Source organism: Musa acuminata, chromosome BXJ2-4 (assembly GCF_036884655.1).
Source record: "Musa acuminata AAA Group cultivar baxijiao chromosome BXJ2-4, Cavendish_Baxijiao_AAA, whole genome shotgun sequence".
Lineage (NCBI taxonomy): Eukaryota > Viridiplantae > Streptophyta > Magnoliopsida > Zingiberales > Musaceae > Musa > Musa acuminata.
Window position 1 is genome coordinate 5415634 of NC_088341.1, and position 22733 is coordinate 5438366.

General features: G+C 44.2%; 5 protein-coding genes across 7 annotated transcripts; 3 read left to right on the forward strand and 2 right to left on the reverse strand.

The window, feature by feature from the left end:
• Positions 1 to 1856: 1856 nt before the first annotated feature.
• LOC135609661 (BEL1-like homeodomain protein 4) lies at positions 1857 to 6330 on the forward strand. The gene is made up of 5 exons (XM_065103147.1): positions 1857 to 2178; positions 2351 to 3562; positions 4360 to 4745; positions 5232 to 5292; positions 5622 to 6330. Exons 2-5 carry the CDS (start codon positions 2402 to 2404, stop codon positions 6117 to 6119), a joined length of 2106 nt encoding a protein of 701 aa, XP_064959219.1. The 5' UTR covers positions 1857 to 2178; positions 2351 to 2401; the 3' UTR covers positions 6120 to 6330.
• Positions 6331 to 6940: 610 nt separating this feature from the next.
• On the reverse strand, positions 6941 to 7946 carry LOC103980858 (uncharacterized). The gene is made up of 3 exons (XM_009397381.3): positions 7756 to 7946; positions 7366 to 7686; positions 6941 to 7141 (listed from the first exon to the last, which is right to left on the reverse strand). The coding sequence occupies exons 1-3, from the start codon at positions 7853 to 7855 to the stop codon at positions 7062 to 7064; spliced, it is 501 nt and encodes a 166-aa protein (XP_009395656.2). The 5' UTR covers positions 7856 to 7946; the 3' UTR covers positions 6941 to 7061.
• Positions 7947 to 8582: 636 nt separating this feature from the next.
• On the reverse strand, positions 8583 to 10221 carry LOC135608934 (protein JINGUBANG-like). The gene has a single exon (XM_065102003.1). It carries the CDS (start codon positions 10086 to 10088, stop codon positions 8721 to 8723), a length of 1368 nt encoding a protein of 455 aa, XP_064958075.1. The 5' UTR covers positions 10089 to 10221; the 3' UTR covers positions 8583 to 8720.
• Positions 10222 to 12595: 2374 nt separating this feature from the next.
• On the forward strand, positions 12596 to 16339 carry LOC135609662 (uncharacterized). Of its 3 annotated transcripts, none has more exons than XM_065103149.1 (9): positions 12596 to 12927; positions 13046 to 13255; positions 13380 to 13477; positions 14327 to 14417; positions 14529 to 14729; positions 14818 to 15074; positions 15335 to 15425; positions 15507 to 15723; positions 15977 to 16339. In XM_065103149.1, the coding sequence occupies exons 1-9, from the start codon at positions 12772 to 12774 to the stop codon at positions 16174 to 16176; spliced, it is 1521 nt and encodes a 506-aa protein (XP_064959221.1). In that variant the 5' UTR covers positions 12596 to 12771; the 3' UTR covers positions 16177 to 16339. The 3 variants fall into 3 exon arrangements, with proteins under 3 accessions (XP_064959221.1, XP_064959220.1, XP_064959222.1); XM_065103148.1 differs by having other exon boundaries at positions 12598 to 12927; positions 15968 to 16339; XM_065103150.1 differs by having other exon boundaries at positions 12598 to 12927; positions 16042 to 16339.
• Positions 16340 to 17906: 1567 nt separating this feature from the next.
• LOC103980860 (inositol 3-kinase) lies at positions 17907 to 22435 on the forward strand. The gene is made up of 2 exons (XM_009397382.3): positions 17907 to 18994; positions 22067 to 22435. The coding sequence occupies exons 1-2, from the start codon at positions 18092 to 18094 to the stop codon at positions 22253 to 22255; spliced, it is 1092 nt and encodes a 363-aa protein (XP_009395657.2). The 5' UTR covers positions 17907 to 18091; the 3' UTR covers positions 22256 to 22435.
• Positions 22436 to 22733: the final 298 nt, after the last annotated feature.

A 22733-nucleotide genomic window follows, 5' to 3' on the forward strand; every position in this document is an offset into this window, starting at 1 on the left:
GCAGCAGCAGCCTGCAGTCTGCTCAGGAGAGCAGTGCAGCATCTGCATCCCCAAAACTCCTATCTTTTCTGTGCCTCCTGCTGAGCACCGTCAAGTACCGCTCAGTTTCTGCCTGTACCGAATGCAGAGTCCGCAGGATGAGTAAATTACAAAAGGACTAACCATGGGGATTCATGCAACATCTGCAGGCGTTGCAGTGGAAGATGATGCACTGCGCTGGTCGTACCACATCTCTTGTCATCGTTTTCGCTCCGTACGCCTGCGCTCACAGCGCCTGCAGATTCCTCTCCTTTGATCGCTTGCACTGTGGCCTCAGTTAGACCCGAAGCAAACAGATGGAACGAAATGTTTTGGGTCAGTCTTGCCATGAGGGCCAATTTGCATGCAAAAGTTGGTCTAAATCTCATAACCCATTTCCTGTTCGACTGCTAGAAATCGTTATCGTGGCCGCGTTGGTGACGCAGAGAAAGATGAGATGTTCCCGGATTTAGATGCTTCAACGATTGAAAGCCACCGGAACTAAGAATGCTGACGAACTTTACGCTGCCAATTTCTTCCCACGTAAAATATATACCTATGTATAAGAACAATAGAACGATGAGGCGTCAACATGGCCTTTTACTTTTTGTGCTTCGTTGAATATATACTACTAGTCGTCCGAAAAATTTGGAGCCGACTTGAACTGTTCTATCACTCTGACATGTACGGAAAATGTCAGTGTTCTTCAAAATTACATAGTTTTCTTTTGTTTTTGAAATAGTGACTGATTTCGATTGCTCGAAATTTCCACTGCGTTTGGCCTAAGCTGATTGAATCTTTGGTAATATGACCAAGAAAGAAATTATTTATCGTCCTCCGGCGAAGAAAAGAATTACAACTGTTTGTGGGAGCCACGCTGCCGTCGTGGGTGGAAATGTGGTCCACTGTTGGAAACGTGGGGTCCGTAGGACGCGGATCGGCCTGCGAAAGGGCAGGAACGGATGGGGCCCTCATCGGCCCGCCTCTCCTGTAGCTTTCCGAGGCCGGGGCCCGCAGTGACCCCCACACGGTGCCCTTAGGTCGCCGTCATGTCCCCGTCGGCAGATAAATAAAATGAATTATTGTTAATAGGACTTTTGGGTTGGCAGTTGGTCGCCATCCGAGGACTCGTGTCACGGCCACAGCCACGCGAACCGGGAGAAGAGAGGAGGGAGGGGGGTTGGGGTTTCCCCGTTCAACGAGCAAACCGCCTGCCCGACACGTGCCAGCCCACCTTTGCGTCTTAAGCTAATCATAATTGAGCTTCGCGTGAAGAGTTGGGTTGGGTTTAATAATCATCCGAATTAGCCTATCGTATTTGATGCAAAATACCGTCTCTACCAACTCCATGAGGGTGGCATCGACATGGATGACCGGAATGAGGTGACGAAGGTCTGAGGTGATCACAGGAGTCGCTGTCGAGTCGGCATCAGCACAGGCAAATAATGGATGAATGAGCCAATGGAACGTCACCCGGTAGGCATAACCGACAAAGTACACGTCTGCCTCGATCGGCCGCTGGATCAAGATCCAACGGAGACCACTTGTGATCTCTGTGGAATCTTCTTCAGGCTCAACTTGGAGGTCCTTTAATGGCGGTGGTTTGAGCCTCACAACCTTATCATCAGCTTTAAGCTGGGCCTCCAATGCAGGCGGGTAGGGCAATGACATGAATGCCCTGCCTGCATTTCCTTGGCCTCGCCGGCCACTGATGGCCACGTTTACCTAAAGCAGGACTAGGCCTGTATTAAAACTGGTGCAGATTTCATTGTGATTGTAATGGAGAGGGAGGGTGTCATTTGTCCTTAAGAGTATGAACAGGAGGGGGCTCAAGTGGTCATTTGTCACTTAGAGTGGTAGTCAAATTGGAGAGAAAAGAAATATAGAAATGTAAGCAGCTGTCAAAGGGGAGAAGAGGAGGAATAGCGACCTGTTCTTTTTTGTCTTTCTACGATCCGCCTCCGTCCCTTCTTTCTTCCCTTTGGTTTCGGAAGGCGATTGTAGGAGGAGGAGAGTAGAGGAAGAAAAAGAACAAACAGAAGAAAAGAGGGAGACAGGGTAGACAGAGATGGAGGAGCCCTGGAAGAGGTTTTCAATTACGCAGCAAGACCATGATGTCTTCATCGTCTAACGTTTTCCTAAAGCGCAAGGCGATCCAAGGTAAGAACCTATACATCTCTGAGAATCACCACCATCACCGTGACACAAAGACACCACCAGCAAGAGAGAAAAGAAGATATCTAAGAGTTCTCGCGTTATTTCTTATGTTTATTCATGGTTTTCTTCTTGCTGGATCTCTTGTTTTGATCGCTTCATGACTACCTGTGTGCAGCTGGCGTAACGTTAATTGGACTGCCATGATGATGAAGAAAGAGAGGGCAGCATGGGAATAGCGACACAACCGTCTCAGCTTCCCTTCTCCTACCTCAGCCCAACCAAGGTCCTTACGAGGCCGCAGCCCGGGCCTAATTCGCCGACGACGTCTATGTCCCAAGGCTTCCACCAAGGCATCTTCAGCTTCTCCGAGGGCTTCGATCGCTCTGCAAACCAGGAGCAGCAGCATCACCACATCGCGCAGCAAAGCAGGAGGGACAAGCTAAGGGTGCAAGGGTTCGATGCCGCCGGACCCCCGCTAGTCCCGATCGAGGAGCAAGGAGGGGAGCCAAGCATCTACGAATCCGCCGCTGTCGGTGCCGGCAACATGTTGTCAGACATGTTCAGTTTCCCGGCGCACGGACCAACGCCAATCGACCTGCATGCCAACCAGATCTCGGGTAGTTATCATCTCCCGCCGAGGCAAACGGCCGTGACCGGCTTTTCCGGGGACTGGTACGGGCCGAACCGACAAGGGAACCAGCAGCAGCATCAGGTGACGGGTTTGAACACCGATCCAGCTGCTGCGATGCAGCTATTTCTCATGAATCCTCCACCGCAGCCGCGATCACAGCAGCAGCATCCAAGGTCTCCATCTCCACCTCCACCAGCTGCTGCCCCAACTCTCCACCAGCAACACCATCCTCATCAAGCCTTTCAATCCTTTGGCGAGACTCCCTTTGGTGGGAGACTGGTAGAAGGCCAAGGGCTGTCGTTATCACTCTCTTCATCTCTGCAGCACTTGGAGATGGCCAAAGCTGATGATCTAAGAGTTAGAGAAGGTGGGTTGTACTTCAGCAACCAGCAGCAGCACCCTACGTTACATTTGCAAGGCCATGTTCATGGCCATGGTCAGCAGTTCCACATGGGCTATACCGGCACGGGTATGGTGAGTGTATTGAGGAACTCCAAGTATGCAAAGGCGGCGCAGGAGCTACTGGAGGAGTTCTGCAGCGTGATGAGCGGGCAATCGAAAGGGAGTAGGGTAGGGAGGCACCGCGTCGGGTCATCCAACATTAACCGTAACCCTAGTAGCGGCGGCGGCGGTGGAGGTGCGTCTAGTACGGCCGCTGCATCTACCTCCTCTTCCAAGGATGTCCCTCCCTTGTCTCCCGCTGACAGATTTGAGCACCAGAGAAAGAAAACCAAGCTCATCTCCATGCTTGACGAGGCATGTACTAATCACTCCTTTCTGACCTGCTCTATCTCTTGTGACTATTATTGTAGATAGCTTCACGTAGACCTACCTCCTCCTCGCTCAATTCACATAGTGAGAAATTTGCCTTCAGCGGCAAATATATTACTTATCAGTCATTTGGTTGCCGAAGAAAGTGGTTGAGTTGATTCTCAGGTCATTTTTAACAAGATTTTTTGATAGTGGTCGTTGCGCTTTTCTTTATCTATTCCCATAGGTCGAATAGATTACAACCATAGAGGTAGCTTCCATTAAGTAACCATGGCTCTTGTTTGGTGAAACAATGGCCTTCACGTCTCCATTGCTCCACTCCTCTTCTTAATTTCCTTCTGTAGGGATGCAAACTCCCAAGAGATCTCATTGTCTCTTCATGGAAACGCTGCTTAAGTAGACATACAACACCAAGGATAGAGATGCGTGTACATATCATCCTGCTGAGGCGGAGAAAGGGATTTAGATGATCTCAGGAACCCCAGGCCGAAACACGCTAGTGTGACTGGCCCAGACCCCTTGCTTTCCATAAAGTATTGCTCATAGGCACATTGTAATATTTGTCTTTCTTATATACTCTTCAATCCGCATCATCGTAGCAGCATGATTCGATAGGAGAATTAATCATTGTACTTGATTTGGATTTCTACAGCTCATTTAGCTTAACCTTTGGCAACTGTAATTATTTTTCTTGTCCTCTATCGTTTCCCTAGTCCTTTTATGTAATAGTACAACAGTAACTACAAGGCAATCATGGCGCTCTCTATCTTTGATCTTCGCAGGTCGACAGAAGATACAGCCACTACTGCGATCAAATGCAGATGGTGGTGAATTCCTTCGACTCGGTGATGGGGTTTGGAGCTGCAACGCCCTACACAGCTCTAGCGCAGAAGGCTATGTCGCGGCACTTCCGGTGCCTCAAGGACGCAATCGTCGCACAACTGAAGCAGACATGCGAACTCCTAGGCGACAGAGAAGGTGCGAGCAGCTCCGGGATCACCAAGGGAGACACCCCCAGGCTCCGGCTGCTCGACCAGAGCTTGCGGCAGCAGCAGTCCTTCAGTCAGATGGGAATGATGGAGCAGGAAGCCTGGAGGCCTCAGCGCGGATTGCCGGAGCGCTCCGTCAGCATCCTGAGGGGTTGGCTCTTCGAGCACTTCCTTCACCCGTAAGACCATCTTCCCTTCCTACCATCCTATGCATAGATAGACTCTTCATCTATCCATACATCTTTTTTCTCCTCTTCCTCCGCCACCACCTGCAACATGAATAAGAGTTACTTGCCAAAAGCTTCGAAGATGTTGTCCTTGCAATTCGTGCAGCGGGTTTCTGCATGCTTTCTGTGCACCCTAAAGTTGGCATTCAGTTGCTCTGTGTGAGAGGAGCTGACATCATAGAGCATTTTCTTCTTTTATTTTTGTCTCTCCATTTCCCTTAGTGTACCTTTAGTATCATCAATTATACCAATCTATCAACGATTCAGCACTGCCATGTCCTTATGTGCAGTCCTCGCACCACAAAAGCTTCTCCATTCAGCATTCACTAATTCATTATTTTAAGCATCTGTAGCAATATTTAATATATATATATATAGCTAGCTAGTTGGTGATGGACTGTGGATCTTTGAGACGTACTGATGTCATTTTCAACTCAGGTATCCCAGTGATGCAGATAAGCATTTGTTGGCGAGGCAGACAGGTTTATCCAGAAATCAGGTCTGTCCTTTCATCCCTCAATCATACGAAACGCATCGGGTTTTGGAATCCAAATATTTCAACCAGGAAAATGATGACTTTACCATGGAGATCGAGCAGAAACATTAATACAACGAGATACATGGACTACTTGCAGTGTCACCTCCCCACTTTTAACGGGATTAAAGCTGGAACGTTTGTTTGAACTTTGATTCAGTCGACCAGGGTTCATCTTCCTTATGTTTTCTGGGGTTGCTGCATCTTTGCACTTTCCTGGAAGACCAATATAGATCTATCTCAGCTGCTAACCAAAGATGTAGGTAGACCTGATGGTTTTACATGTGTACCAGGTTTCCAACTGGTTCATCAATGCAAGGGTGAGGCTATGGAAGCCAATGGTGGAGGAGATGTACCTGCAGGAGTCCAAGGAGGAGGAGGGAACAGAGAAAGAAGCAAACCAACAAAGAGCGCCATCACCAATGCAACAGCAGCAGCAAAGCCAGAGACTGGGAACCAATGCGGCGTCCGAGAGTGACGCGTCTCCCAGCACATCCTCCATCAGCCACCGCAATCATCGGTTCGCCTCCTCCTCCGACAACCCACCGCCGGGTCTGGGTGCGGCCCACCAGCCAAGCAGCGGAGTCGATGACGGTGTCCTTGTCGGTGTAGGACAAATCGGCGACGTGTACCGCTACTACGGGGCTGCCGCCACCTCTGAACTGGGCCCGGCTGCGCGAATGCGACTGGGGGCCGCCGGAGACGTGTCGCTCACGCTCGGGCTACGGCATGCCGGCGGCGGTACGTCCGAGAAGAGCCGGTTCTCAGTTAGGGACTTGGGCGGCTGTTAACACGATCCAAAGCAAGTATAAGATTAGATAAGAAGATCCTACCTAGTTTTCAGCTTCTTGGACTGGACAATTAGTGCAACAAATATATAGCAAGAACATAGAAATCTATGGTATAGAATTGTATTGCAGGTTTTCCTCTCTTCCTTTCTCTTTGTATACCTATGAACACATATCGGTGTTGGGGGATGATTACAGGAATACTGATTGGTGACACTAGTGTGTTTCTTTGGTGTTTTGTCCACGTTCTTTTCACTGCTTCATCTCTACGGTCGACTCACCACCGAGGTCGTCGGAGATAGCCGGCCAACGATTAGAGGAACAGCAGCCATGAATGCTAGAAACAGTGGTTGATTGATAAGGGAAATTAAATGACACACCAGATGATGATGGAGCTGCTTTTTCTCGTCATCTCAGTGGGCCGTCCGTCCATAGCTAAGCAATTGGACAAAAGAATTAATGAAGGGTGACTCTACGTTTCACGTGAAAGATAAAACGTGTATGATCTATCTCTATAGCACTTCCATCACATGTGTGCAACAGATAATTCCTTGCAATCGAATAAAATAGTTCTGTAAATCAGCAAATTATTGACCAATCATTTCGTGATTAGTTATGTTTGTAATTATTGCAGTAATTACGACAGAATTACAAATTATTGCAGTAATTATTCTCCCTTTTATGTGCTATTAAGATGTTTTTCTCCTCCTCCATGCTGTGTTTCTGCTACCTAATCCATGAGGAACAGAGCATCGAGTGCTGTTGAAACTTTTGAGGCCCAGGGAGAGTTATATATCTCTAACAAGGGAAAGGGAACAAAAATATATCTCTAAATAGAGTTGAAGTGCATTTTGTGCAAAACATTCTGAGTGGAAAAGGTAACGATATATAATTTAGTATATTTATATACATTCTGATCACGAGGAGCTCTTTACAGTCCTGCAGTCAAAACTTCATGTGTTCTTGAACAGTGAGGAAGAAGTACACGGTGAGTCCAATGCTCGCTGCCACAAGAATCACCATCCCTGCAAAGAATCTCTGGTCGAATTAATTCTAGTTTTCTTGTTGCAAATGATGAGACTGATCCTGATTTGGCCGAAGCCATCTATAAGAATTTGTTTTCACCTAAAAGAAATCATCATGAGGATTCACTAAATTTCTGAAAACTTGAGCATGCTCTTTGACTGTAAGTAGTCGAAAGTCATAGCAGATTCTTGACGAGGGATGAAGAACAAGAAAGCGAGCTTACCGGATTCAGCAGATCTTGCTGCTTGTTCTCCTCTTCCTTTCTTGGCCTCCTTCGAAGCATGAGAAGCTTTGAGATGCAGAAGCATGGACATCACCACCAACCCACTCCCAAGCTTCTCCCTCACAATCCTCTCACGCATGTTCAAGGACCAAAGCCCAGCCACCCCTTCGACATAGCCCTCCACTATGACCTTCACGAGCAAGAGAATCCCAGCACAGAGGATCGACATGGCCGATCGACTCAGGGTGTTGGAAGTGAAGCCACAGTGGAGAAGATTGATGCCGAAGGCAAAGGCATAGAGTGGGAACCAAAAGTACCAATCTGGAAGAAAAAGATCATAAAAATACTAGTAAAAATAAAAGCTTAGGAAAGATGGGGAAATTTGCTTGCCTGGATCATCCAGCTGAACTGATGCAGAGTAAGCAAACAGTAGGCTCATCAACACAGAGCACGCGGAGAAAACGGGAGAATGAACGTTAAGCGTCGCCATGTTCTTCAGCTCCTTTGCCTTCTTGCCCTGCACACCTCTCTCGAGCTCAACGACGTGATGAACATGGCAGACGAATAAAGTCAACGTTGTTATTTACTTGGCTGCACAGCTAATGTAGCGTTTGATGTGGACTGGCACATCGTTTCTCTCACCCAGCTGTTGACTTTCTAGGCTGTGAGATCGAATGACTCCTGACTTGGTAGTGTTTGTCGAAATGTCGATGACCTCGCAGTGATTATACATGAAAAATATAACCTTAATTTGATTCCCTTGCATTGATTTCACAGCTTAAAGGGTAAAAGTTGACCTGGGAAAATATATCTAGCAACAGCCTCAGTTTGCTTGGAAGAGAGGCCCAAATGAGGCCATCGAGAAACCAGAAACAGAATCCAGGTTCGGCCCAAAGCCTCTCACCAAGGGATTTGAGCTGCGCTATCGTCTTCTCCGAGTCACTCACCGCAAAGCAGATCATTCACCTTGCTCTGACAACAAATTGAAAGAAGCAGAAATAATAATTCAAAGTACAACAGAAATTGCATGCAATCCATTTTTTAGGTCCCGATCAGCCATGGATTCCCAATCTTACCCTCGAAATGTTTACAAATCATCTATCTCACCAAATCTTAGCATAGCCATCAGCTACATGTGCACCAACACCCATTATCTTCCTCCTCAACTCACAAGTCGATCGACACGCACGCTTCATTCAGCCCCGATTCGAAGGCAGAACTAACGAATAGCGTCTGCTTTGCGGCAGACCTCGCTGGTGGTGTTCGTAAGCGCCGCCGCACCAAGGATCTCAAGCGGCAACATGTACTCGCGCCATGGGCCCCTCGTTGTCTTGGCCCACCACGCTTCTATAAGCTTACTCCGCCCTGCCGCCGTACGCCCCCGACTGCGGCGCCCTCAGCAACGCCTCCGGTGACTGCTCCGACACCCGCCACACTTTCACCGATTTGTCTAGGCTGCCGCTGTACACGATCCAACTCGCGGCGGCGCTGCCGCGGCCCCCCTCCTCGCCGCCGGTGTCCGTGACTATCGCGAGGCACTTGACTGGTCCCGAGTGGCCGCTGAGCACCGAGAGGCAGTTGTGCACTGTGCCCTCGCGCCGCCACACGCAGATATTCTTGTCAGCGGAGCCGCTCAGCAGGAGGCTTCCGGCCGCGGCGAGGCAGAGCACTGCCATTTTGTGGCCTCGGAGCACTCCGCCGTGGGAGAGTTGCCCTTCTCCCTCCCAGAAGTTGATGATCCCGTCGGAGGAGCCGCAGTAGAGGATAGGCGCTGTCGGGCTGACCGCGAGCGAGGTCACAGCGGACTCCTGCTTGAGCAGCGTCTGCACCGGCGAGTGCTTGGTGCTCTTCACCTGCAGCTCCCGTCGCCACACCTTGACGGTGCCGTCGGCGGAGCCGGTAAAGACGAGCCCGCCGAAGGCGGTCACAACCGAGTTGACAGCGTCGTCATGGGCGATGACAGACTCCAGGCACCTCGAGTCAGATATTCGCCACACCTTAAAGGTCTTGTCCCAGGAGCTCGAGTAGAGGAGCCCCTGGTCCTCGTCGAGGCAAAGGCACGATATGGCGTCGGAGTGGCGAATCCAGAGGGCGCTGCGATGGCGACGGACCTCGACGTAGTTGGACGGCTTCAGCGAGCTCCGGATGACGTCCTTGAGCCTGGGGAGGCTCCCAATACGCTTGTGTACGGCGGCGCTCTTGGGGGACACCCTCCATACCCGGATCTTGCCGTCCTGGTGGCCGGTGAAGATGCGATCCGCCGCGATGACGATGGCCTTGACGAGCCCGCTGCTGGACTTGAACCCGGCGAAGTCCTTCTGGTTCTTCCACACCCGGATATTCTTGCTGTCAGATCCGGTGTACAGGAGGTCGCCAATGGCAGCGAGCGAGTAGATGTGACCCTCCTCGCGCACCAGGGAGCTGATGAGGCCAGTGAAGGGGAGCCCAGCGGCGGCATCCGCGAAGGCGGGGTCGTTGGCCGGGTGGGGGGAGGACTGGTGCCAAGGGGACATGATGAAAGGGGAGCTCTCGCCGCTCATGGCCATGGGGTAGTCGGAGTAGAACCCAGAGCTGGCCGTGGTGGAGGAGCTGCTGTGTCGCATGAAGGAGTCCTCATCCGCGGAGGACTGGTGCATGAGCTGGTCAGAGTGCGGCATGGGCCTGTCGGCGTACATGGCGGCGCTGTGCCCACTCCCACCGCTGCTGCCGCCTCCCTCCCTCATCGACCCCTTTCTGATATATATGCTCTTCGATATAGAACGCGGAAGGAAAGACAACGACGACCAACAAAAGGAAAAGATATGACAGGAAGAGGAGATGGGGCAAGCGGGGTTTGAAAGGAGTAAAGGTTGGCGAACGAGGGACGTGATGTATATATAAATAGGAGATGCGGGGATGGAGACGAGCGAAGAAGGGCCGAGACGACTGCGGTAGTATAGATTGACACGTGTGGGGACGAGAGAACGTCCCGGAGGTGGATTGCGCACGGCCGCAGACAACCTCTTCCTTATTCCCGTCCGTCCGTTTCGTGAATTCCAACTTGGTCAACTCCATTTTGTTAATACTTGGTATTTTAATTTGAGACGAACAGATGGCTGAGATTAATAATTATGATGGGATGGACGGCTTTGATGGACCCTTCTTTCCTATCAGCCGTCTACCCAGCTAAGAATACGATACATATCATAACAGTCAATTATTTGATTTTTTTAACTTAAATTTATAGGATAACCGCAAAACAAAAACAAAAAAAAATACTAATTTAAGATGGATATATGTGTAATAATTTTATATCATTTGAAACGTCGGTTGCATTATATTGATCTTACTCGAACATTTTCTACATCTGTATTGTTCCGTAGACTAATCATCTTCGTTCGTTTCGTGAATCAAAAACAATATAGATGTAATCGATTCAAAGACAAAGCGTTGTTCTTGACCTCCCAAAAAAGAAAGAAACAAAGAAGAAGGCAATCGTTTCATGACCTTCGGTGTACTCGATGGGTCACGAAGTCCAGCTTCTTCTTCATTTTGTTAGATACCACCATTGAACGGGTAAGCATTTATTTCGATTCTTTAATCAAAAATATTTTTTTTTGAATAACAAATTTTTAAAAGAATAAAAAATTTAATTTTGATAATAAGACTTTAAAAATTTTTAAAATTTTCAACTATTTAAAAAATAAAATAAATTACTTTTTTTAAAGTAATCAAAATTCAGTGGTATTATATAAACTTAGAATAATTTTTTCAATCTTTTTTAAATAAAAAAAAACCTTAGGTCTTTCTCTATAACTCTCCCTTGATGATATGTTTATGCAATAAATTTTAATTAAATAAAGACTCTATCTACCTACTTAACATTAATTTTAATTAATCAATGAGTTAGAATTTAATTAAAATTCTATCAAGTAATTTAAATTTACTTAGGACTCCTAAATACTTGGAAGTGAGTCTCAAGATTAATTGCCCATTAGATTTACGAAATAATCCATTATGATCTCGATTATAGATCGATCTTGGCGGAGTATCGACGATAGAATCCCTATGACAAAAGATGAACGAGTATCGAGAAATGAAATCCCTACGACCGAGTCGGATGTGATGATCTTTAAAATCAATAATTTTCACAATATGAAATATAGAGAGAAACGGATCTCTAATTACAAGCAATCGAGGAGCCTTGTAAATCGTAACTATAACTCGGGATCCCTAAATCGATCTTAATACGAAAAGTTTCCGTCGACATCAGGTCTCGATGGGTAGCAAATATTAACCCTAACAAACAATTGTGTAAATAAATTATTTTTCATGGATATAATCAAAGTGTTTTTCTTTTAATTATATTATCTTATAAGCATATAGAGAAGCAGATTTATACATAGTGCAGGAGGTGGATCCATAGCTGTACACACACACACACACACAAAAGAACTTAAAAGACTCCTTAGAACAACAAGCAGTTCGCTGGGGGGGATCTGAACCTAAGGGCTGACACAATCCACAAGCATGGACAAAGCTACTTCGGTGCAAGGCAGACGTACAGACCGAGGCTTGGCCCGTATTGCCTGGCTCAGAGGACGGCCATCGGGTTCGCTGGCTCGCTCCGCCTCCGCCCTCGGGGTCGAACTCCCGGTGAGAGCAGCACGACCCTTGTCCCGCAGCTTCGCGAGCTCGGCCGTCCACGTATCCACTAGGTTGGACATGGTAGCAGAGGCGAGAGCAAGAACAATGGCAAACAACAGCTCTAGAAGACACTCCAAAGCGTACCAGCAAAGATTAGGATGGTGAGGCCCGGCGAAGGCTTAAAAAGAGGGGCAGCCGAGCTTATCCACTCTGAAACCAGTGAGCCTGTAAGAGTGGTTTTTGTGGGTGTCGGCAGGTTCTTAGGTGCCGGAGATATTTTGCATCACGTTCATCCTAGATAAGTCTCTTCATTAAAATAAGGCAAATTTCATATACAAATATAGATATTTAGCACACCTTTAATAAGACAAACAACTGAGTTCTTATCCAAACACTAATAGAGAATAATTAATACACATGACGAGGCATGCGGACATGTCGAATTCTAACAGCACAAATGAGATTTTCATTATCAAAAGCAATCGACTACCCGACGCGTGGAGCCCTAAATATCCACGTGGCTAAGCTTGCCGCGTTGGTTCAAAGCGGGCAATCCACGTCTCCGCGACTTGCATAGCGCCCAGTCGATGAGATCTGGTGCGTTGATACGCAGCAGTTTTCTTCTCTTACTCGATCAGATCCAACGACTTCTACGGCCAATATTTATCGTTCGCAAAGTAGGGAAGCGGCGATTGAGCGCCGCTCTGTGATCCTTCACTTCGAGCACCGAACGAAGGCGGATCGGAAGCGACTCGATCGGAGAGATCTAAACCCTAGCGAATGGAGGAGGAGGAGGAGGAGGGCCGCAAGAGTCCTCCCAAGAACCAGGAAGAGAAGCCGCAAGGAGGCGGCGGAGGCGGATGGGGCAGCTGGGGTATCTCCTCTTTCTCCATGTTCTCGGATCTCCAAAAGGCCGCGGAAGACATCTCCAGAAATGTACGTGATCTTCTGCTGTTTCTTATTCGATTATTATGTCTACTTTTGCATCTTAAATTGGGTCGGCAAATGTGTGAAGAAATTTGGTAAATGAATCGTTTTCTTGTTTGGGATTCAGGCAGTTGAAGTCGTTAAGAATGCAACCAAAGGCATCACCGACCTGGAGATTGCGGGTTCAGATTCCGAAACAACCGATGAGGTCTCGAAGGATTCCAGAGGGGGAGAAGAAGAAGAAGAGGAGGAGGAGGAGGAGCATGAGCACGATAGACTTCGCAAGTCCGCGCTTGATAAACTGGAGAAAGCTAGTGAGGATTCTCTGTTCGGTCAGGTGAATCAATCATTCAAGAGATGGAGATCCGCTGCACTGAATTTAGATGATTTCATATTGGGATACATATTATGCATCTTTTGTTCTGTCACTTGGTGGTGATTCTTTGACTGCTTGTTTGAAGGGTCTCAAGGTACTTGACAATTCAGTGGAAAGTTTTGCTTCAGGAGCATGGAGTGCGTTGGGTAGTGCTTGGAAAGGGGGTTCAAGCCTTGTCAGCAAGTACGCAATTTCATTTCTCTGTCCATTATGTAGTACATCATTGAACATGTTATACTTTAAACTGAGAAATACTCTCGCTAAATAGCTGAGATGAATGCATAGACATTTGCAGTTCCGTAGCTCTTGTGTTCCTCGTTTATATCATACATCAACCACTGAAAATTCAATCGACACTTTCAGACAAGTCTGAATATTATGTACATCTTAAGCTAGTGGACTAACTCGATTGGTGCATGGTTCTTGCAGAAGCAGTTGCATTTTGTTGAAATGGAAAAAGATGTCTTATATCTTGCAATTTTTAACACCTTTGGCCACTGTTGTTTAATTCTTTATGTTCCTAATAATTTAAATGCCATAATTTGGATCATTTACAATAGTTGAACCCATCTTATTTGGGTTTCTTCCATGTTCTAACCCAGTTTGATATGTTATCAACCATTGGAGACTGATTGAGTATCAGCTTTATGTGCCATCGTGCATTATTATTGAGTATCAGGAAGATATTTTATGTTTCTGTATCATGGATTTATTACCTGCTAAAGAGATGACAATTGTCATTTCAACTTCTGTTTAGTATTCCTATAACCATCTTTAATTCCGAGCCAGCCAGTTATGGATGTGAGATTTGGAAATTTCGTGATGTGTATCATATCAATTCACATGTATGCTATCTCAGAACGGCTGTCCCTGGATGTTTATCTTTTTAGGCTCTACTTTTGGAGCTAATTAATTTGGAGTAGTCTTTCTACATTCTTTCTGTTTATTCTTTTGTGAGCAGCAAAACTATATTGGTGTTGTACGTTAATTTTCAGTAAGTTTAACTACCTGACATGAAGCTGTGTTTTTCAGGTTGGAGCTTTCTGCTGCAAGTCTAGCTGATTCCATTCACCAGGGAAACCTGCCCGGCAAAGCCACTTCTTTTGCCCCATCAGTTATAGAAGTCAGTTTCCTTGTCAACCAGAAATTCCTTCACACATGCCACCAGTAGTGGCTTGGCTTTATATTTTTCTCTCCGTAGGTTGATAATTTCATCCTTGTTTTTGCAATATAGACTGGTAAGACTTTTACAACTACGGGGATGGAAGTGCTTGAGCGGGTTGGAAAAGAGACTATGGAGCTGCTCATTGCAGAGACTGGTCTTGAATTTGAGAAGAGTCCTAATGAGGTTCACCAAGAAGATGATGAGGAACAGTTGGAGGAAGTTACATTTGATAGGTGCTTTTATATTTATGGAGGTCCTGATCTGCTTGAGGTACTACTTAGTGGGATTCTTACCAGAATACCAGTGGTTTATGCTTGTAGTCGACTCTTCCTAAAGTTCACTAAATATTTGGATGCAGGAACTGGAAGCACTGTCAAGCCATTATGCTTTGTTGTTTAACAGGAGAAAAGCAAAACTTTTAGCAGAACAGAAATCCCTTTATGATGCTAAACTACAACAGATCCAGCAAATCTTCAGTCTGACGGCCGATGTTGAAGGAAATAGTGAAGATTCGAATAAAGGAAAAAATATTGAGACCTTAAGTGGTGACAGTGATGTCGAGATGACAAAGTTATGTGATTCAAGTGTCAGGAGAGCTGCTGATATTGCCTCGGGGTAATGCAATCAGAATAGTTAATTTACTTGATGCTGTCTATCACTCAATTTAAAACTCATGATAGTTAACTAATTCTTTGATATGATTGCATCTCTCAGTGACTTACCTAAAGCGACATATGATTGTGATGGTCCACGCTGAATTTAAGTCTGAACTAGCTATATAAGTATTATGTCACGTTCTGCTAATTTTGTTATCCTATGCGGTTAAACTTCCTTGCTCTTAATGTTTTCTTATCATGGATCATTGATTGTGTCAGGTTCACACCAGTTCTTGGAGGACTTTCAGCAAATGATATAATTGAACGAGCTCCTGACAGACTTGATACAATGCACTCAGAGTGTATCCATGTGCAAATTTGACGAGGAACTATATCTTTTTGTTGTCCTCATGTTGTACCTCATCATTGATTCATTGCATTTCAAATGCAGAGACTGTCAGAACTTTGCTGCTCTGTGGTATCTCAACTTCTGATTCTTGGAAAATCAGTTATCTCTAGTGCAAACAGAGGAAAGAATGGAGAAACAGAAGGAGAAACCCCAAAGATTGATTGGCCCGAGGAGGCTGTCTCAAAAGCTAAGATCATCAGACACAAGGCCCAATCCATGTCTGGAAACATGGAAACAGTTTCTAACAGCTTTATTACAGGTGTGTTAGATGATTGAGTTAAATGAATTGTTTATTTTACTTATTTGTGCTTTCTCTAGGAGACCAGATGCTATCAAATAGCTTATGTTACTTTACTGATTTCTAAAATATAAGCTGTCTAATTAATGCTTTTGCTAATAGAAATGCACACAATCAGGAACATTTAAAAATGATCTAGCAGATTTGTTGCCTTTTTTAATTTGTCTGAAATTTCTAATTACATTAATGGGCATTATTTTTCTAGGAACCTCAGAAATAGTAGAAGCTTACCTGACAGCTATACTAAGTGTTTCTTCTGATAAGCAAGAACTCCCTCAGAGTACTGTACAGGAAAAGGCCAATGATATAACAAATCATCTCCGAGCTGGTGGAGCCACCGCTGCCGAGAAAATTCAGGATGCCCTCCGGTACCTGGCGTACGTGGTTCTCATTACCTCCATGCCAACCGTATAATATTCGTGAACGATTGATGAGTTCTCTACTTTGTTTGGTGTACTGATGTCTGTACATGGTTTAGTTAGCCAGATTGAATTAAGCTAAATCCTTGCACTGCCTTCCCAGTTTGTGGATTATATTTTTTGCATGGTTTTGGTGTTATTCAAATCTTGTTGTGGTATATGATTGTTGTGCTAGGTGTTCGATCTTCTTTACATCTTGTTATTTGTGCATAACTTATATTAACTTTTGTAAGATCTCAAATCGATTTTGTTGGAAACAAACTCATGAAAGTCGAACACTATCCAATCTTATCACGTAGATAACTGAAAAGAAATTTAATCTGCTAAAGCTTTCGTTGACTGAACACGGTGCAGCTCTATCATGAATGGTTCACTTCTTGTTCCCATCGTATGTATCTTTTACTTCAAACCTAGATTTCCAATTTGAAAATCTCCAATTGGCAATCTTGGTGGAGTATACGATCTTTAGCACTAAAATTATATTATGGCACTATATAAAGGATACCGGTTAACTTTAGCACTTTATGAATAAATTACTATAATCAGTGTTTCTCACTTTATGAATAAATTACTTGGTATGATGATATATTATGGATTTCAAAACAATAATAATTCAACACTTATCTTAATTCAAATTGATTTAATCTTAAATTACTGACAAATTATTATTAGATCAACTATTATAGAAAGATCTTAGTTGGTAAAAATCTTGACAGTTTATTGTTGGACATAGACTCCAATCTAATTTTCGTCATTTATTTTTAGAAAAAAATAAAAAAATAAATCATTAATTGATACAAAAGGTTAACTTGTTATTTGATGATAAAAATAATTTATCATTTTTTTTCTAAATTTATTTTAAAATTATGTATCATCCGAGTAATTATAGATTGGCCCTTATAGTTAGTCACGTTTAGTATATCAGGCTTTATATTTTAAAAAATTATATTGGTATCCATATAGTTAGTGAAACATCTATGTTTATTTTTCTTAATGACATTAGTTTTACTAACGAAAATATAAAAAAGGATAAAAAAAAAATTAATTTAACATTCCAATGATAGTGAACAATGTCGATGGTGGTGGACAGCGACGCCGCTGGTGCCAATGCTAACACTAATGTAATTACCAAATGACCTTTCCCCCTCGACGTCCTCCCCCATGCTACCTCCTCTGGTCGACGATGACAGCGACGACAACTAAAGAGATGAGTGCGAGGGGGAGAGGAGGTGGTAGCCAGAGCCATCTTCCACCTCCTCTTCCCCTTATGCTCACCCCTTAGAGAGGTGGACGAGGCAGAGACGATCATGAGAACTTTGGTTGTCACCTCGTCTCCCTCTTGTGCTTACCCTTCTCGTTGTCATTGTTGATCGTGAGGGCTCTGACCGACGACGACGACAATGACAATGGAAAGAGTGAGTGAAAGGAGGAGAGAAGGTAACACATTGGATGACAACAAGAGAGAGGAGGTGGAAGACGGTGGAAGACGATGGTTACATTAGCGCCAAAGACGTCGTCGTGCATCACCACCAAAATATTAAATTTATATTTAATATTTTTTTATTAATAGAATTAATATCGTTAAGATAAATACATCTAAATATTTTACTTTTATAATTATAAAAAAAATTAATATATATTTTTTAAAGTATTAAGGCACAGAATCCGAAAGGTGGCTAACTTAATTAGCCCTCCCACGTATCATCTAGCCACCACCGGATAACGGCATCTGTATGTCTAACTCGGTCTTCTGAATGTGGGGCGTGTCGTGATTCCCCTTCCCTTACAAAAGCGGACGATCGACGCGTCTCCGCAATGGAGGATCGCCGCCTCCTCCCATCTCCCCCACCGCCACCGCAGACCCGAACGGGACCAGCCCGAGTATCCGCGGCCGCCCGCAGCGGTCCGCGATGGTGCACGAGGACGGGGTCGACGGGCAACCGCAGCCGCAGCCGCAGCAGCAGCAGTACAAGCGCCTCGGCGGCCTAGTCGTTGGCAACTATTGCCACGACGTCCTCTTCCGAGGCGATCTCCCCGTCGGTGAGACCCTCGGTGGCGCTGCTTCCTTCGTCTCTAACGTCCTCGACGCCCTCGCCCCTTCCACCTCCCTATACGTCGCCAAGGTCGGCGCCGACTTCGCGTACGCCGCCCCCCACCCTCCCCGCGTCGTCTCCTCCTCCTCCCACACCACCCTTTTCCACGCCCACTTCCCACCTGTCCCTGCCGCCGGAGGGTACCACGGCGATCGCGTCCTCCGCCGCGTCCGCGCTTGCGACCCGATCTTCCCCGCCGACCTTCCCGACGACATTCGGTTCGACTACGGCCTGGCGGTCGGCGTCGCGGGGGAGATCCTCCCTGAGACCCTCGCCCGCATGATTGACCTCTGCCGCGTCGTCCTTGTGGATGCCCAGGGGATGATCCGGTCCTTCGACCCTGTCGATGGCACGGTCAGGCTCGTGCCGCTCAGGAGCACCGAATTCTTCCACCTTCTCCCGAGAATTGGGTTCCTCAAGGCCTCCGCGGAGGAGGCGCCCTTTGTGGACATCGAAGAGGCGCGAAAGTGGTGCTGCGTCATCGTGACTCACGGGAAGGACGGGTGCCAGGTCTACTGGAAGGACGGGGAGCTGCACGTATCGCCATTCCAAGCAGATCAGATCGATCCCACGGGAGCTGGGGATAGTTTCATGGGTGGGTTTGTCTCTGGGCTGGTTTGGGGGCTGCCGGTACCGGATGCGGTGCTGCTGGGGAACTTCTTTGGTTCCCTCACTGTTACGCAGATCGGAGTTCCCAAATTTGACCAGAGGATGTTGCAGGTTTGGATTTCTGTGCTTTACTGATTCTTAATTGCACATCAGACCTATATATCCTTTTGGTACTTATTTGGTTTTCTTCCTTGTGCATGTTGCTGGTTTTGATCGATTCTTAGGTGCTTATTGTTTTCAATATAATATTTGCAATACGTTCAAATTGAAAGTCCAATTTTACTTCTTATGTTTCAAGGTTATTTAGTAGATGAAGCCATTGGTGGGTAATCAAATAAATTAATAGTCAAAGTCATGAGTTTCTTCGAAGAATAATCATAGAAGTTGCAACAAAGTTCTCATATTGCTTTTTATTCTTTTATAGTTCATTTTCCCATTTTTCCTCAATATCCTTTTTTACTCAATAGGTAGATTATAGATGCTGTACATCCATCTTATTCACATTGAAACTGCTTTTTGCAATTGTTGGGCCTTGGCATACATACCTTAGGACTGTGCCACATATTGAAGTGTGTTCAATTCGTTGCATGGATATTCATTTGCACTTGGGTTGGCGTTAACTTCGCATCTAGAATGCACCCAATTCATCTCTTGAGCTGAATATTGGATATTTAAAACTTTTTTTTGTCAACATTTTAACTAACAAAATGCTCACCAATGATTCCTCGTGCTATCAAATTTTACAAAGTCCAAACTGGGAAGATCTACCTTAATATAGAGGCCTCAATGGTAGATGTGAATTTGATGAATTTACGGAGGTGGAGAGGCAGCAGAGAAATGGATGTTGTTCCCCCTTTAATGAGAATTTCTGTAGTTTAGGAAGGTCATAATAATAATTTTCAATTTTATTATGTCTCCTAGGAGTCAATCATATGAATTTTTGTTGGAAAAATTTGCATGGTGATGAAGATAATGAAATAAAAACAATTCAGATGTGTTATACTATTTTCATGTTGTTAAGTTCATGAAGTTGTATTTAGTATTCCATGTAATTTAACATCCACACTTGTAGGCCCTGCCAGACGTGTTTATGTAACACATCAATTAGTCTCACATCAGAAGTGTGATACGGTTAAGATTGACTTATAGGGATTTGATGAATGTACTAATATTAATTTCAACTTAAGCATTTTGATTAGTGATTTTGGCTCAATGAAGTTAAGAGACCAGTTATCATAATCCGGGTTGTCACAATTGGTATTAGAGCCGATTTAGTATTGGGGCATGATAATGGGTTCGAATAGGAAAGGACTACCTGGGACATGGTCAGAGGACATGCCATGGTATAGAGCCATCACTGGACTATGCCTCATATGCACCATGCTAGGGTTAATTATACTATGGGAAACCTGTCTGGTCGGGTTATGACATTTTATGTATATTTGAGTTGGACACTTATCAAACTCTTTAATTATACTATAGGAATATCCAATGATATCAAATACATTAAATGAATCTTTTTATGCTTCTTGGTCCTTTTGCTTCTAGGTCATTTTTTTTCATGCAACTTCTAATATACCACACTCAAAATATCAAATATCATATTTTCAAAGTCATTGGCCTCCTATGGGTTTCTGTTGGACATGGGGGTATGCATCTATATTATATTCTGATACCTCATGTCCATTGACATTTGTATCCCCTTTGAAGTACTATTATGTTTTTTTTCCCACTCCCACAATTCTCTTTCTTGTTTTGATTTCTTTGGAAAGGGTTTTCTTTTTTAGATTTGCCCCTTGTGGTCATTGGAAGTTTCAGGAACTGCTTTGATTGCACTTGTCCCTCTGATATGTAGCACATGTAGTGGCAAACATAAATTGTTGAACATAAAAGATGAGATAGTGATAGTGACGAATAGAAAACATTATGGAGGTAAGTAAATTCATCTGTAATTGTAAAATGTAAACAATTCTGTATATTTAGAATAAGATGGAATATGTATCTCCCACATGGATCAAATGGAATTTAAGCCAAAATTTGCAAGTCTATATTTAACTTCTGCATAAAAATTTAATAAATGTATCAATGGTGCATTAAACAGCTTCTAAAAAATTTAAGCTGCATAACTTGTACTCAATATGAATAAAGGAATGAATGGGGAATTTCTAAATAGAGCATCATTGTATTAAGAGGCTCGATACAGTCTTGGCTGATGGGACTCCAATTTCACAGCTTCATTATGGGTTGATATCTTTATGAAAAGTCATTAGAAAGTCATGTAGGATGTGCATGCTCAGAGCACTATAACACTAATGTTTATTCCGTCTCTGTATCTTATTTTTTCTGCTTGTTTACTGGAGAATTTTGTTCACTTCTATATTACTTTATGCTTTTGGGTTGGTTTGCTTATGGTTAATCCAATTGTAAATGTTGTGAATTGATGTGAAATTATCTGAATCCTCTTTTTCTTTTCCTCTATTTGTTTACTTGAATATTTTTCTGGAGTTGAGTTGAATGGTTGAGTCTACATTGCTTTTAGCTGATATAATTCAACTCATGCTCTCTCGGGTTCCTCAGCCCAAACAACTATGCCATGTATGCGGCTGTTTGTTGTATTAGTGTGTTCTCTCATCCTTTATCCTTAGAGGGCTTGGCCCGCTGTAAGTTGTTATATTTTAAAAAATATTATTAAGGAGACTGGTTAAAGATAGTTTTTGGACTTTTGAGATGTCTCTCAGAAATTGAGGTTGTGTCCACTTCATCTGTCAATATTTGACATTTTATATGCCTCTTTCTGTGGAATTTTCCTGATGCTGAATGTGACACAATCTGCTATTCAACCTCCAAAAGCATTGAATAAATTTGTAGGAACATGTAAAAGAAATTAGGTGTTCTCTTTTTAGTGTTTGTATTAGTGAAACGCCTGAATTTTATAGATGAACAGAAGAAGTGCTACAACAATTTGACATATGCAAACTCGGTCGTTTTTCAGTGAGCAGAGTCAAACGAACTTATCTGGACTGCTCTTTTCACAATATTTTTCAAGCTTGATCTACTATTTTCAATATTCTATTAAATTAAACATTGGCATGGATCATCGGACATTTGAGTGATTAAAAATGAACAATGTATTCTTCCATTGTTCCCGCAAAGGCTTTTTCTCATTTCTCTTTTTTGTCTCAGCATGTCAAGGAAGAACTGAAGAGAAGAGCAGCTCAGCATTCTGGATCATGTGGGGGAACTATTTCATTGGATTTTCATAAGTCAGATACGCATGAAGACTTCCTAGAACACCTCACTGGAGCCACCAAGTTAACATGCACCGGTAACCCAATTGATTTGCATACCAATCAGGACAACCAATGTCAGTAAATTTTAGTCTTCAGTTTTGTTTAAGTACAGTTATATACTAGTGATTAAATAGTGAGCATCCTTGTTGAGTTATCAATAATCGGGAGTAGATCTTCCGGAGAAAAGTAATGAACGTACATTTTGAGACCTGGAGATGTCTTGGAATAATCACAAAGTGAAAGATAGCTTTAAGTTATTTCCCTCCTTGCTTTCTCAGTGATTCTCGGTTGACTTTTTTGGTTTATTTTTTTTTCTATCTTATTGAGGACTATGTTCTTTTCTTGTCATATTGTCTATTTCGGTTCAGTGGAAATAAAATTGGCACAGATCTGCGTGGTTTTAGTTTCGATCCTGAACCGGATTAGGTGATTTCGAACCAAGTGATTTCAAATGGAATAATCATTTTTGAATTTTTGATTTTTTTTCAATAATATTTAATCTTCACATGGGTCCCATTACGCTCTATGTGTCTGATGAGTCGAGGACAAGCCCCGTGTAG